Source organism: Rutilus rutilus (genome assembly GCF_951802725.1).
Source record: "Rutilus rutilus genome assembly, chromosome: 22".
Lineage (NCBI taxonomy): Eukaryota > Metazoa > Chordata > Actinopteri > Cypriniformes > Leuciscidae > Rutilus > Rutilus rutilus.
The window spans coordinates 3712266-3727793 of record NC_140227.1 but is presented as its reverse complement, the minus strand read 5'-3'; the positions used below and the strand labels follow the sequence as shown (position 1 = coordinate 3727793).

Here is a 15528-nt window from a genome sequence, read left to right as displayed (position 1 = left end):
AATATAGGGAACATGACCATCACTTAAAGTCCCCGTGAAACAATCGACTTTTCTCCGGTGTTGTGACGCATTTCCACGTAAAACGGAATATTGAATAGATGGCAGGGTTTTACTTTAGTGCACCTCCTCTCTATCCCTCGCTCATAGAAAGCTGACGGTTGCAGGGGAGTGGTTAAGGATATTCAACCCAAGCCGTCAAACTGATGTCATCAGAGAAGGAACGCCATTCCAGAGCGAAAGCAAATTTTTAGATAGATCAAACTTTTTTTGTGTGTGTATTAACTTGCACGGATTAATTGTTCACCACAAGTCTAGTAATGTGCGCTAACAAAGTAAATAGGGTTAATTTTGATTTCATGATGACTTTAAGTGCTTTTAAATTTGCTGACATATTAGAAGCTCTATTTTCATAGCATGAGTCCACACACACCTCAAAACTACGCACTCTGATGATGACCTTGCTTAAATCAACCATTGGTAAGTTTTAGCGATTAAACTATTATCGACAATTAATCGATCGCCGATTAATCGTTAGCATCCCTAGTATTAAGTGAACGTAAACAGTCGAGAAAGACAACGCAAGTGTGAAAGAAAATGCATGTATAACAGTATCAGTATATTGGATCCATGCATTAACCTAAAGTGACAACAGCCTAATATTCCTGCTGCAGTGTTTTTACTGTTAATCAAACGACAAAAGACTCACAGCTCTTGACTGAGTAACTATTGTAACTGTAATAAGGATTCATCTATATTTTAAAGCAGCACTAGGTAACTTTTCAACCTTCATAGTATATTTCCAAGACTCTTGTGATGGTACATCGACTTAAAATAGGTTGAATGACACGTCTGCCATAGCCTGACGGGGTCTGTATCGTTTTTAATCGTACTTTAAAACTTCGGGTTTCGGGTAGTAACCCGAGCAGCACAAAAAGAACTACAAAATTCGACTGCTTTACGGCAAAGGCTACTGCTACCTCACTTCCCACAACACGTCCTCACATGCTGTTGGACTTGTAAATAACGTTATATTGCTTATATTGTACATCACTCGGACAAGCTTTCACTGGTTGGTGTGAGCTAAAAAGCACCTGGCGTTCTTGTTGATGGATTAGTAGACATCTTCAGAGGCTAGCTGTGCTTGTTCGATGTCCGACGATTTGTAACGCGTTGTGTTTATTCCCCAATCGAACTCGTGTAACTGTCTGTCACATGTTCTACCGTCCACAGCATTACTTGATAGACAAAAATAGGACAAGAATGAGCATCAAACAGAAACAACCCGCTTACGGGGTGTTCGAGGCGCACATACAATACAGACTGCCAGTTCAACAGGGCGCGCGCAGCTCTTAAAGGGGCCACACCTTATTTCCACTCGTTATAGCTTCCATCCGACTGAACAGGGACCGGTATACAGGGGATCAGGCCGTGAGTGAAGAGACTGCTGCGTGAGTGGTATTTACGACAGTAACGTTAATTACAAGTATTCCACAGCGACTGTAGGGGTCGTTGTTTGACCAAAACGGAAATCTTACCTAGTGGGGCTTTAATTATAAAGTGAAGACTATGTAGTGTTATTTTACATTTGATTAGGCCTACTTTATTCAATTTCAGTACCTAATCTGTATTTAACTACTGTTAATTACTGAAAAGCACTTTATTTCATTTGTATCTTTGTTCTTTTGTGTTTGTTTGGGCCATTGCATTTAGTTTGATTAATTATTCTTATTTTATTACAGATTTTACTTGTCTTTAATAATGATAGAAATTTATTTTATATTTATATGAATTTTTTTCATTTACATTCCATGTAAAAAGTCTGGCGAGTAAAAAAATAAAAAATAAAAACTAGCTAATGGCAACTCGAGCTTCAATGTGTCCGTAGAGGGTCGGTAAATGATGACATTTTGATGAATTTTAATTTTTGAACTATCCCTTCAAGTCTATGACCGGGTCCAATCCTGTTCCTGGAGCGTCACCAACCTGAAGAGTGTAGCTCCAAACCTAATTAGACACACATGAACCAGTTAATCAAGAACTTCAGGATCAACTGAATGTTCCAGGAAGGTCTAATGGACCAACCTGAAGCTAAACTCCAAAAGTGGCTCTCCAAGTAGGGCTGCACAATATATCGAAATATCGCGAATGTATATATCGCAATATGCATATCGCAAAGCCTTGCAATAACTGCGGTCATGAACAAAAGACAGAGAAAATCACTCACTGCTCTTGGCTGAATAATTTTTGTAGCTTTAATAAGAATCAGTGTATATATTTAATTCATACAGTGAAAACTAAGCAGTGTTTTATTTTTACATTTGATTATTCAGTTTCTGTTAAGTAAACCTAATGTAGGATAACCTGAACCCCGTGGTTTACACTGATGTTAAAATAACACTTCTTATGCTACAGTAAAACACTGATGTTCACTTTCACAAGTTGTAGGGATGTTTTCTTGTCACAAAAAGAATGTGAAACAAGTATGTAGGTTATATAATTTTAAATACATTTTAAAGATAATTTAAGTTCATTTTACACACTTTAAGCATTATCGTATATTGAATATCGCATTATTTAATGAGTTATCGCATTTTTCTTCAATATCGTGCAGCCCTACCTCCAAGAGCACAACACTGGTTTTTCTAAGATGTTCTGGTCCTCCCTTCAATTTTCACCTGTTTCCTGTTGATTGCATAGAAAAATGCTAGCACACCTCTAGAGGCTCAAGTTGCACGACTTAAGGTTTGATTCATGTTGTACAAATTAGCCAATTTACACACCTTGGTTTAATTGCTTAAGGTTAGCGGTTCCTTCAAATCCCTGACCCTAAGCAATAGTAATAGTAATAAGAAAGGCCCACTAAGCACCCTGGCATCTTCAAATACAGATTTGGCAATCTCAAGACTTTACAGAGTTGATCGGTCAAGTAACTCAGAACAGGAACCGCCCCTGCTAAAGAGGCCAGTGCAGCATCTGCATGGCACACAGCTCCCCAAAACAGTGACCTGATTTGGTTTCAAGCAGTCCTCGCTGAGAGCCACACTATCTGTCATCCGCAGTCTTCCAGACCCCAGTGCTGCAGTTGTGGAGGATACAGCTTACATAATGAGCATCCACACTGCTAGGCAAATCCCAGTGCAGTTGACTGCAGACAGAACTGTGATACCAGCCCTTTAAGTTTTCCAGCACTGCACCACAACTTGCGCACAGTGCCAGACAGGGTGTACACACCTGGAGAGACAACTTCAAGGGAACACAAGGGTGCAAAACACAAGGGTTGAATCCCACTTTGGCAGGATGCATGACAGAAAGAGGTGGTCAGCGAAGTTGCATACATCTGTCACACCAGCAAAGAGGATCTAACACCCATATTAGCCCTGCAAACCCGTCCCGCTTCCTCGGCGCAAACATGTCACAAAAGACTAATCTAACCCATACCTTGCCTGAGCACATCAGCTGTCTGATTAAAAATGAATCCAACATCAATAAGTCAGCAGTGCCACCTCAGCTTACAGTCTTTGCTGTCCACACACACACACACACACACACACAGATGCACTCACTTGCACCTCAGACCGCTGGCTAGTTTCACCACAGCTGTGTTGAGCGAAAAGATCCAATCCAGGAGCCACATGGCAGAGGAGGACAGCACGGGGCAGGACGGTATTGTGTGAGCCAGAGTTGAACCACAGATGTGACTTTCTCTCTCCCAGAGTGTGCCTGCCTGCTCTCCGCTCACTGGCCGCCTCAACACTACCGATCCGACTGGAAAACAAGGCAGCACAGGAGGGAGGGCAAGAGAAACAGGAGCAGAGGAGGAGGGTGATAAGTGAGTGAAAACTCACTCTCGCCGAACACGGTGTGGCATAAACGCAGCGCAGGAGGAGAGGGGACGTCGATGACAGATTTTGTAGAGGCTCATGAAGAAAAGCCATATACCCCGCCTCTCTCCTGCAGAAGGGCCGGGCCGAAGGTTCTGTCCATCTGACATGTCGTATTTCAAGGACACAAGCAGACCCCAGAGGGCATTTTCCCTTCTGCTCGTGCTTCACCTGAGCAGTCAGTAGATGAAAGTGTGTGTGTGTGTGTGTGAGAGAGAATAAGAGAATAAAACGCATCAGGCTTGATGGATGTCACAAAGCACTGTTATGTAACAGCTCTCTTCAGGGCAGGCAAGCTGTCGTCCAGTATTTAACAGAGGAACACACTTACACACACACTGTATTTCTTCAGTTTACATGATCATCATCTGGCCCCAGAATTTTAGGATGTATTTTTGCTATTGATCTCCATTACGTTTGGTTCTCTGATTCTTAAGCGTTTTATTATCATTGTTATTATTTTACGAGACAGACAGTGAAGAGGTGACAGGGAAAAACGGGCATGAGAAGAGAGAATTGGATCAACATATGTAGCGGCCAGACTCAAACCTGCTCACCCATATGAGCACCAACTGGAGCATCGGATGTAGCCACAAGAAGACCGTGGCTCTTTGATTGGATTGTTTAACATATTAAACTCAAGACATGTAAGACTGACTTTAAAATGAAATTCTTAGAATGATAATAGGAATAGTTCACGCAAAACAACACTTAAGCACGTTCAAAGTGAAAGCTACAACTGTCAGAGACACAAATCGACAAAAACATAACATAATTTTTTGTTTTTTAATACCAAAATTTAAGTTTTAATTTAACTGGAGCTGTACGGTTTTACGATGCATCGTAGTGCTGATGTGAACAATATTGCATCGATGCATAAAAACAAGATTTTTTTTTTTTACACAATGAAATAGGTCTATCATATCATAATGTACTGTTTTATTGTAAAAAAGTAGGCTACTCTCAGGGCTCAAAATTAACTTTTTTACTTGGTAGCACTGGTGCTCCCAACTTCAAAAAGTGAGGAGCACCACCAAAAATTACTGAGCATCACAACAACAAATTAAATATGAACAGATTTCATTTATTTAAAAACACCACCAACAATCACTGGGGCTTTACACATCCCGTGGCCAGGATTTGAAACTTGGTCTTCTGGCTCTATATCATCTCACCTCGATGATATTGGCACATGATTTGTCATTTGCATACGTCATGTTAATCGCAACTTCTGAAAACAGGTCGCACCACAACCATTATTTGTACTCGCACAAATGCTCCCAAATATATTTTTAGGTCATACAGATTACATTTCAGGAGCATATGCGACCAAAATGGTCGCAATTTCGAGCCTTGTCTTATTATATATAAATATAAAGTTGTGTATGTCCTTCGGAAGCAAACCACTTTTTTTTGCGCTTTTGGTTTTTACGAAAAGACCATGCATGAATGAGTGCTTGATGGTAAAATTAGTTATTAAGCGCAATAAGCCACGAAAAAGAACTCAATGCGTTACTCACGCTGACGCGTGACAGCATGCGATCCCGAATTCAGTTCTCTTTAGCGGCATACACAAGTTATTTAAAAATATGTCTTGGCGAGACATAGTCTTTACGTATTCACGTAAACACAGTCGGCTTTGTCTTTAGTGAATGTAAAAAAGGGAGAACGTAGGATTTCCAGTTGTATTAGAGACACTAGTTTTAGGAGAGAGTGATTTGTTTATCTGGTTAGTCAGCATAGTTTAGTTAGGGTGTTTTAATACTGATAGTTATTTTAGCTAGACGTGACAATTAATTAATGTCTGTATTCTTACTGCTCGTTTCTTTTTAATCTTGTATTTGCTCTGCTGTTTGTTATTTGCATCTCCTGCAACAAAGATAAAATAAAAATATATATATTGGAAGTATTATTATAGTAACTATTATTAATAAAAGAATTGGAGCAAAGGTTGCATTGAGAATCATTTTATAATCCGTCACACCACGGTAAAGAACAGTCAACTATATCAAACTACATTTAATGTTTCGCAAAAACAAAACTAAAAAAACAGCATAAACTAAAAGACTGATTCTTTGAATTTAAGAATCTCTAACCTAAAATAAATAAATGATGCTTTTCATTCATCAAAAACAAAAAAGGCCTGTTAGCTGTTAGGTTAGATCAGTGGTTCTCAATCCTGGTCCTGGGGACCCACTGCTCTGCACAGTTTGTATGTCTCCCTCATTTAACACACCTGAATCAGATCATCAGCTCGTTAGGAAAGAGCTCTATGAACTGAACTGGGTGTGTCAGATAAAGGAGACATATAAATTGTGCAGAGCAGTGGGTTCCCAGGACCAGGATTGAGAACCACTGGGTTAGATCACCCAAATTTTTTATTTACCTCATGATTTACTCACCCTCAAGCCATCCTAGGTGTATATGACTTTCTTCTTTCAGACGAATACAATCGCAGTTATATAAAAAATGTCCTGGCACACCAAGCTTTATAATGGCAGTGATCGGCCATCAAAGTGCATCCATCCATGATAAAATTAAATCCACACTGCTCTGGTGGGTTAATAAAGGCCTTCTGAAGTGAAGCCATGCGTTCGTGTAAGAAAAATATCCATATTTAGCCAGGAGATTTTTTAATATAACACCGACTGTATTCGTCTATCCCTTTAAATGGCTTATAGAGCTGTTGCTTCAGAGTTTATTCATCTTCATCTTCAATATCTTCTCCATTGACTTCAAACAGAATAGCATTTGTCACTTTGTTGTGATCTTTTTTTTTTGCTGACTTGTGAGCGTTTTTTGAGTAGAGTGATTCTGAATTTCCAGAACTCTTAATAAATGTAAACTCATTAAAATTATTATTACTTTCCACCCACTGATGTTTTTGAATCATGTTCCGATCTCCTTGGAGTCTTTTCATGACTTCATATTGAGAAATATACGTATACAAACTGGATTTACTCACTTTTTGCAGGGTTTCTTGGTTTTGGTCCTTTTCTTCCTCGCCTGAAGTGCAAGTACTGTCAGAAAACAGAAGAATTTATCTGAGCACGCAAATAATAATATGCAAGTAAGCATGCTAGTCTTCTATGTATGTTACAGCTGAAAGTAATATCTTTCATGTTATGAGACCAGTATTATTTAGGACATCTTTTTTATGTCGCCACAAAACCAAAACATGGTAATCAATAATCATAGTTTTCGGTTACACTTTATTATGATGGTCGACTTTAGACATTCTACTAACTATGAGTAACTTTACATGTCAACTAAATTTCATTAATTATATTACTACACTGTTAGTTTAGGGTTCGGGTTAGTAGAATAAGCTGACATGTACTTGCAAAGTTAAGTTTAAGTCAAAAGTGGACCATTGAAAATAAAGTGTTAACGTACCTAACGTTAGTTTTCAAGAAAACACAGTAACTTACTACAGATATTCATTTGAACCAAAACTGTCATCAACAATATGAAACAAAACGACGGAAAAATATTTGAAAATCTTATTATATTGTTCCAATATGCCCAATTGTGTTATTAAAGTTTTACAGTAGTCAATAATTTGCCGGAAAACATGATCAGTAAAATATTTTAATTGATTCATTTGTAAGTTTTGGCGGCTTAACGTTATCAGTTTGCGCTGTTAGCATTTTGACGACACAAACAACATCAAAACGAGAGTTTTCAATAATCACAGCACTGATTTACTTTCATTAAAATAATTTTTTTTTACGATTAACATATCGTATTTTTTTTTTTACGAGCCAAAACAAGAGAAAGTTCAGCTAGCAGAGGCTCACGCGAACGAGGCTACAAGAATATAACAACAACAAACAGCAAATCAGAAACACGCAACATATATCCATAAATAAGCAACAAACGTCCAGATATTCCGTGTAATATGAGCAGATGTTCATGCACGTTAAAGCTGGAGTAACGTTACTGTTGTTATATTAGCAACAGCTAAACACACATGGGCTTTGTCTCTTGTCAAACACACTAGCACCTCTCATAGCGCGCCTGTTCACAACACGGATATGATTCAGTCTGGGTGCGATGTTTATTTCTATTTACATGTGTACTGTTGATACAAACTATTTTGGAGGACAGTAATTTAGTCGTTTTGATGCTCACCTTTCCTTTCCATGCTGCACCGGCGGCTAAGAGCTCAGATTCACTCACATGTAACGGTCCGCGCATGCGCACAAAACTTGCCCAAACAACAACTGAACCAAACAACAGAAGTACAGTATCACAATCACACCCACATGTACACACGACACGAGTCGCGCGCATAGAGAAGATGCCACAAGGTTTGGAGTCAAAAAGTCGAGTTAGGTTTATAATCACTGTTGGGTAAACAAGGGACCATTGAATGATCCAGCCAACGATTTAAAATATATATTAAATCAGCAGAAAAGCTATTGCATAGTCAATAATACAATAGTTTTAAAAACAGATATGTTGTGGTAGATGTGTAAGTAGTGCATCATTCAGACAAAAAACATTCTTCTCAAAATCAGCATCAGTGCAGTTTGCTATTGTGACAACTTGCCCCACATCTATGCTGTGCACGTTGTCACACATGTGTTCAGTTAATTGTATTTTTTATTTCCCCTCAGGGCTACAATAGCGAGAACATACTCTAAACACACATTGTATTCTGCATACATTTTACAAAGAAGCCTACTCTCATCACCTTATTTTACTAATTTCTTTGAGTTTACCTTTGGTGTCACGAGAGGTTAAAAAATGTCTTATAATTGCAATGGTTCTTCAATACATTCACTTTTACGTAACAGTATTCCACACCTTGTGCTATGAGAAATTACCACTTGGCGGCAGTGTTTTCAAAGAATAGTTTAAGTACTGATGCAACTCTACATTTATTCCTCTTTGAAATGCAGTATTTCAATATTGTTTTAAAATATAAAACCGTTATGTGCAAAAGAAATAGCACAGAATGAGTGTTGTGAAAAATAATTGCCTTTATTTCTGTATAGCAGTGGTTGTTCACAGACCACATAACTTATGGGTGACTAAAGAAAAACGTGTTAAATGCACAAAAAAGTGATACAATGATCTCTTTTCTATGTAAAATGGTTCCATGCGACAAACTGATTGACACGTTTAGTGATTCTCCACTCCTCAGAAAACTGTAAAATGCGCATAAATACACACCCCGCCTCACATATAACAATACATGCTCAACACAGAAAATATTGCTGAATAAAATTAAGTGATAATATACAGTGAAAAAGAAAACACCTTAAAAATAATCTTAAACAACTGATACAATAAGTTAGATGCCGGCTGCGCTTGAGAAAACACATTCGTGATGACGGTCTTCTAGTCTGGGCTGTTAAATCAAGATCAGTGGAAAAGCAGAATATTGGCTCAGGTTCTTTCATTTTTGCAAACATGAACTTCCAGGCTGTGTATCTTTCCCAGGGCAAACAATAATAAAGGGGAATCATTTTATTGTGGGCCATAATGCAACCGTCTCTCGCTCGTAGAGTTGTTCTGTTCACGTTAACTTACTGTTCAAACCCATTTCTCTTAATTTGCATAAATAATGAATGAAGGAAACCGGCTGGGAGAGAAACTACGCTCTAGTCTAGCTAGAGGATCAGCTGCCTTTTAAAAAGGAGTTAATTCTGGGGGAAAGCAGGCAGATAAAAAGGATGGATCGCACATAAACATGTCCAAATCACATTTAACCCCAAAATAAAATAATATATATATATATATGTATAAAAAGGAAGCATATCTTTAAAACCTTCTGCATTTTGATAAGCCTTCCATGATTTTTCTTCTTTTAAATCCATTATTCTCAATGCCGAGTCTCATTACCGCAACAAGACTTTTTTTCATTTCAAATTTAAATCTGTATTAAATAAAAGCATTACAACAAATACTATCATGATGGCCAAAATAATGTACCATTGAAATAATAAATCGAATTTTTATCCACTCTATTACAGCAATGAGATTTTGTTGCATTACGGTAATGAGCACCCTGTCGTGAGGTAAAATGAATGAATCATTTATATATATTAATAATATAACAACATTATTATTGGTTCTCAAAATAGCCGTTGGTTTCTTATATTTAGCTTTTTTCTTCTGATTTTGGGTTTGTGTATTCTAAAGAGGATTCATCCATAACATTTTAATGTAAAAAAAAAAATCGTGAGAGTTTTCGCACTGAGCACCAATATCTAAATATTTTCCCATATATATGTACAAGAACAAGCATGTATTGATATTTCATTCCTGTTCCTGATGCGGTCGGCAGAAGAACACTGCGTCTGTTTACATTCTACACACAGCACTAAATAGTAATTACAATCTCTTTACGTGTTCGGATTCACTCTTTAGTTCGTTCACTTGCTATTTATAATGCAGGTCACATTCTGTGATGTGTGCTTCGCTGCAAATACTAAATAAAACTGTCGGTGCACATTATTTCCATGTATATACAGCTGTGCCATTTTATTTACATATCTAAAACGTAGTATTCTGACAGTACAGAATTTCTCTGGCCTTTGTTTATCGTATAGGCTGCAAGCGGAGTTTGGAGGTAAACGTTTCACTTCCCCAGAGAAAGAACATTAAATGTTTAAAATGCTGATATGAATTTGTTTTGCATGAGAATGCAAATTTTTTCTCAATTTTTTTTAAAAAGCAGTTCATTTTACCGGGGCACAGGGCACAAAACATTACATTCTCTGTGTCCTTTTGGAAAGTTTGCATGTTTTTTTCCCGAGCGTGTGTGAAGGCATGGACTTGATGATGGCAGGCACTTGAATGTCATTTTCCTGTACGGCCGAAGGTCCTCCGTGATTCTCCTCACGCCTCCATCTCGTCTCCGTCGAACATCGGAGGCTCGAAGCTCACCACCGCCTCGTACGTGAGCCCTGTGGGCAAAGACACTGGCGTTACATCACGGAGAGGTCATTTTCAAGAGGTCAAAGCTCTCTTGAGAAATCGAATGCGCAGGCTTACGTTTCCACTCTTCGATCTCTAGATCGCGACTCTCGAAGCTCTGGTCGTACGGTTCTGCCTCGGGCTCGTCGTCTGGGTCGTGATACTGGGAGAAGTACGGGTGCGCGAGAGAATCTGACGCGGTGATCCGTTTATCCGTGTCCAGAACCAGCATCTTCTCCAGCAGGTCCACAGCTGAAACACAAAACACAACAAGCAGCATTTATAATCACTCTCGTGAGTTTACGATGGCACAATATTAACGTTGCTTCCATTAGAATCGATGTGGTCATTTAAAAAATGATCTTTACAAATGTTATATGTGTGAGTTTGTTTGATGTATATTTAAGTTCATTCTAAATGCAGTATCAAAAGCATATTAAGATGCAGGAAGGATTCTGATTGGCTGTCAATGTTTTTCAAGATGGGAAAAAAAGGGATTCCAGCTAAATATGATCATGCATAAAATACTGTGTGAGTTATTAATTGTGAAATTATAAAGACAACATGTTTCAAAAATAAATTTTTTGGTTACACTTTATTTTAAGGTGTCCGTGTTACAGTATAATTATACAGAGTAATACTAATTAGCTACAAGTACTTACTACAGGGTTAGGATTAGAGTTTGGTTTATGATTAGTTGCATGTAATTATGCTTTTTATTCTATTTTTGAGTACAAATGAACAGCATTATTTGAAATAGAAAGCTATTGTATCATTATAAATGTCTTAATGGTCACATTTGATTAATTTAATGCATCCTTTTAGTGTCTTTTAAAAAAACAAACAATTCTTATTCACCCCAAAGTTATACACTCACCTAAAGGATTATTAGGAACACCATACTAATACTGTGTTTGACCCCCTTTCGCCTTCAGAACTGCCTTAATTCTACGTGGCATTGATTCAACAAGGTGCTGAAAGCATTCTTTAGAAATGTTGGCCCATATTGATAGGATAGCATCTTGCAGTTGATGGAGATTTGTGGGATGCACATCCAGGGCACGAAGCTCCCGTTCCACCACATCCCAAAGATGCTCTATTGGGTTGAGATCTGGTGACTGTGGGGGCCATTTTAGTACAGTGAACTCATTGTCATGTTCAAGAAACCAATTTGAAATGATTCGAGCTTTGTGACATGGTGCATTATCCTGCTGGAAGTAGCCATCAGAGGATGGGTACATGGTGGTCATAAAGGGATGGACATGGTCAGAAACAATGCTCAGGTAGGCCGTGGCATTTAAACGATGCCCAATTGGCACTAAGGGGCCTAAAGTGTGCCAAGAAAACATCCCCCACACCATTACACCACCACCACCAGCCTGCACAGTGGTAACAAGGCATGATGGATCCATGTTCTCATTCTGTTTACGCCAAATTCTGACTCTACCATCTGAATGTCTCAACAGAAATCGACACTCATCAGACCAGGCAACGTTTTTCCAGTCTTCAACTGTCCAATTTTGGTGAGCTCGTGCAAATTGTAGCCTCTTTTTCCTATTTGTAGTGGAGATGAGTGGTACCCGGTGGGGTCTTCTGCTGTTGTAGCCCATCCGCCTCAAGGTTGTGCGTGTTGTGGCTTCACAAATGCTTTGCTGCATACCTCGGTTGTAACGAGTGGTTATTTCAGTCAAAGTTGCTCTTCTATCAGCTTGAATCAGTCGGCCCATTCTCCTCTGACCTCTAGCATCAACAAGGCATTTTCGCCCACAGGACTGCCGCATACTGGATGTTTTTCCCTTTTCACACCATTCTTTGTAAACCCTAGAAATGGTTGTGCGTGAAAATCCCAGTAACTGAGCAGATTGTGAAATACTCAGACCGGCCCCTCTGGCACCAACAACCATGCCACGCTTAAAATTGCTTAAATCACCTTTCTTTCCCATTCTGACATTCAGTTTGGAGTTCAGGAGATTGTCTTGACCAGGACCACACCCCTAAATGCATTGAAGCAACTTCCATGTGATTGCTTGATTAGATAATTGCATTAATGAGAAACTGAACAGGTGTTCCTAATAATCCTTTAGGTGACTGTAAGTCGTGCATATTATTCAGAATATATTGACTTTATTTTTTATATTTCTAATAGTTACAAATTGGGTGGTCAGTAGAATAAAATAAATGTGATTAATAACTTTTGACTGAAAAGAATGGTAATGACTCTGTAAACATGTTAAATACTCTTAACTTCACACATTAACTTTGACAGCCGGTTCTGAAAGATGTCTGGATTTCAGCCGAATGAGTTTCAGTGGAACGGGGTTTTCATCATTGTATAGAAAGGCAGAATTGTTACCTAATGGATTTGCACCAATAAACACATCTGCAAAGCTCCTTTTGGGCATGTAAGGAAGAGAATTGATGTAGTTCCTTGCCTGTTGATTAAAAAACATAACATTAAAGGATTACACATTATTATTAATGAGTCAAAATAAGGACAAAATTGAGGGCAAAGTAAAGCAAACAAAGACGGCTAAGAGAAAAGCATGACGACAGTAGAATGCTGCAGGGATTACGTATTTCTAAAGGCCAAAACCCGGAAACAAGTTAGCATTTAACTAGTCCAGTCCCGAAAGTCCCGAAATCAATGAGTTTTTGGTTAAATGCCTGAAGGTCTGTGGTGAACACAAGCTCAAGATACTTTCATGTTTTATTCTACATCACTAAAACCCCTAACTTGCCTTGAAAAAGGCGATTGTTAACAAGTGTCTAAATGGGACTACAAAAGTAGAGCAAAAGTTTGTCCACTTCTTAAACTATTACAACTTGAACTTTTCATGGAAAATAAAGAGTTGTCGGAAACTTAGTGATGGTGCCGTTGAAGTCACGTGACTGTGGTGTAGTTCGTTTATAGCCTACGTTTAGCTCTTTACTTCTACCAATTGCATTCAAGTTGTGTTCATTTGTAAAGATTATCATGTAAGAATTATGAACTTTTGTTGGTCATAGAGCTTATTTTCTGCAAAAATCCAATGAAAAAAAACAAAAAACCTTTTTTTTGTAAGGGAACCAGGGTGACGGGAACTTACGGGATGGCCTACAAAAATACATAAATCACTGCAGCGCTCTGAGATTAAGAGTTATCTTAATATACAGTTCCTCAAAAATATCTGCACACTAAAAAATCCATAAATGTCATTGATATTTAACGCATTGACAGTCAGATATTTTTAAAGTGTGTCTAAACATTTTTGGGTGCCATTTTCTGTTGTACACAAACATAATATTTCCGTTGAAATCTCGATCAGGACCTGGTGTTTTCCAGCGGACCTCAGACAATACAGACCAGCGCTACTGCATGTTGAACAAACACTGCATCTATTGTTTACTACATGGAACATTCGACATTGTATGTTAGAGCTTAAGCAGTCTAAAACTCATTGCATGCCTGGGTTTAAAGAGTGGCGGCATTCGCCTTAAAGCTCAGTGCTGTGGGCACAAATTAGGTATATCCTAAAGGTCAGGTTAAACGAAAAGCAGGCAGTGGTTGGGAAAGGTTGGGAGTGGTTTGGAAAATTAAAAACGACCCAGGGCAAACAGAAAAGAGTCACATGGGGGAAACTGAGTCACTCATTCCAGAGCGGCCGGGTCTGGAGGAGTTCGGAGAGGGTCCGTGCGCTCACCTCGTGGCTCGGCATCCGGCTTATTAGAGAGGCCGGCGGGGTTCCCGTCAGTCGCATTATCTGCTGAAGCTGGTTTATATCTTGGGGAACCCAGGTCAAGGGGTGTACGGTTCAAATACACTCACAAAAATGAGTGGACAAACAGGAGAACAATGCAGCTGCTGCTATCTTTGGTTGCTTTACGTTGCGGCTTAATGATGAGCTCATTTAAGAAGGGAAAAACTGGAGATACATTTACTTGAAAAGCAAAATGACAACTAAAATCTACATTTTTATCAAATATTGTAGTATGCTATTGCATAAAATATTGCATTTATTATAAATGATTTATATGTGTACATCATAAATGCATGTGCCTCGTAATCTTTCATGAAAATAGCTTTGGCGCTCTGATGATGTGTTTAATGGTGCGAGGGCGGGGCAACCTGTCACTCACATGAGATCCACCAATAGCAAACCACAACCATCCAATCAATTCCCCACGGACAAAATCAAGCCCCGCCCTATTTGTTCTTATTCCAAAAGCCGTTTTACTGGGATATACGTCACAGTAGGGGAGAAAATACGATCGCAAATGTGTCAAAATCTGCTTAAAACGGTTTCTGCCAACAGGGTCAGAAAAATAAACTTGATTCGAAGGGAAAACAAGTTTATTTTTTGACCCATTGGCAGATGTTTTCTTGTTTTAAAGGCCCACTGAAGAGCCTTGAAACATGCAGCGTTATTTAAAGGCACACTATGCAAGATTTGTACCTTAATATAACAGCTTCGAAATCATTTCGATGGTAAACGAACTCGTAGTAGGGCGAATCATCCCGATAGCAAAGCAGGGGGGGAGGGACGCCGCTGGCAAAACCAGCAATGCAAGTTTGAGAGGTGGCGCCCCGACAAATCTCACAAGAATCTCGACTTGCTTTACGATGAAGAAAACTAAGAAAGCGCGGTCGGAAGAGTGCAGAGACGGCTCTGCGCGAGTGGTATTTACGACAGTAACGTTAAAAACAAGTACTCCACAGCGACTCTAGAGAAAAACGGAA

General features: G+C 38.9%; 2 protein-coding genes across 4 annotated transcripts in view; both read right to left on the bottom strand.

The window, feature by feature from the left end:
• The window catches only part of srpk1b (SRSF protein kinase 1b), a 51064-nt gene extending 42933 nt beyond the window's left edge, over nucleotides 1–8131 (bottom strand). The window contains exons 1-2 of one of the 2 annotated variants that reach the window (XM_084394836.1): nucleotides 8016–8131; nucleotides 6847–6901 (exon numbers count right to left, since the gene is read on the bottom strand). In XM_084394836.1, the coding sequence (XP_084250962.1) occupies nucleotides 6847–6901; nucleotides 8016–8028 (68 nt within the window). In that variant the 5' untranslated portion in view covers nucleotides 8029–8131. Of the gene's footprint in view, nucleotides 1–3563; nucleotides 4086–6846; nucleotides 6902–8015 lie in introns of those variants that run through there. The other variant, XM_084394835.1, reaches the window with a different exon arrangement.
• A 714-nt stretch (nucleotides 8132–8845) lies between these two features.
• The window catches only part of mapk14b (mitogen-activated protein kinase 14b), a 33124-nt gene continuing 26441 nt past the window's right edge, over nucleotides 8846–15528 (bottom strand). The window contains exons 9-12 of one of the 2 annotated variants that reach the window (XM_084395189.1): nucleotides 14492–14571; nucleotides 13165–13243; nucleotides 10890–11063; nucleotides 8846–10801 (exon numbers count right to left, since the gene is read on the bottom strand). In XM_084395189.1, coding sequence (XP_084251315.1) covers nucleotides 10734–10801; nucleotides 10890–11063; nucleotides 13165–13243; nucleotides 14492–14571 — 401 coding nt within the window. In that variant the 3' untranslated portion in view covers nucleotides 8846–10733. The remainder of the gene's footprint in view (nucleotides 10802–10889; nucleotides 11064–13164; nucleotides 13244–14491; nucleotides 14572–15528) is intronic. The other variant, XM_084395188.1, reaches the window with a different exon arrangement.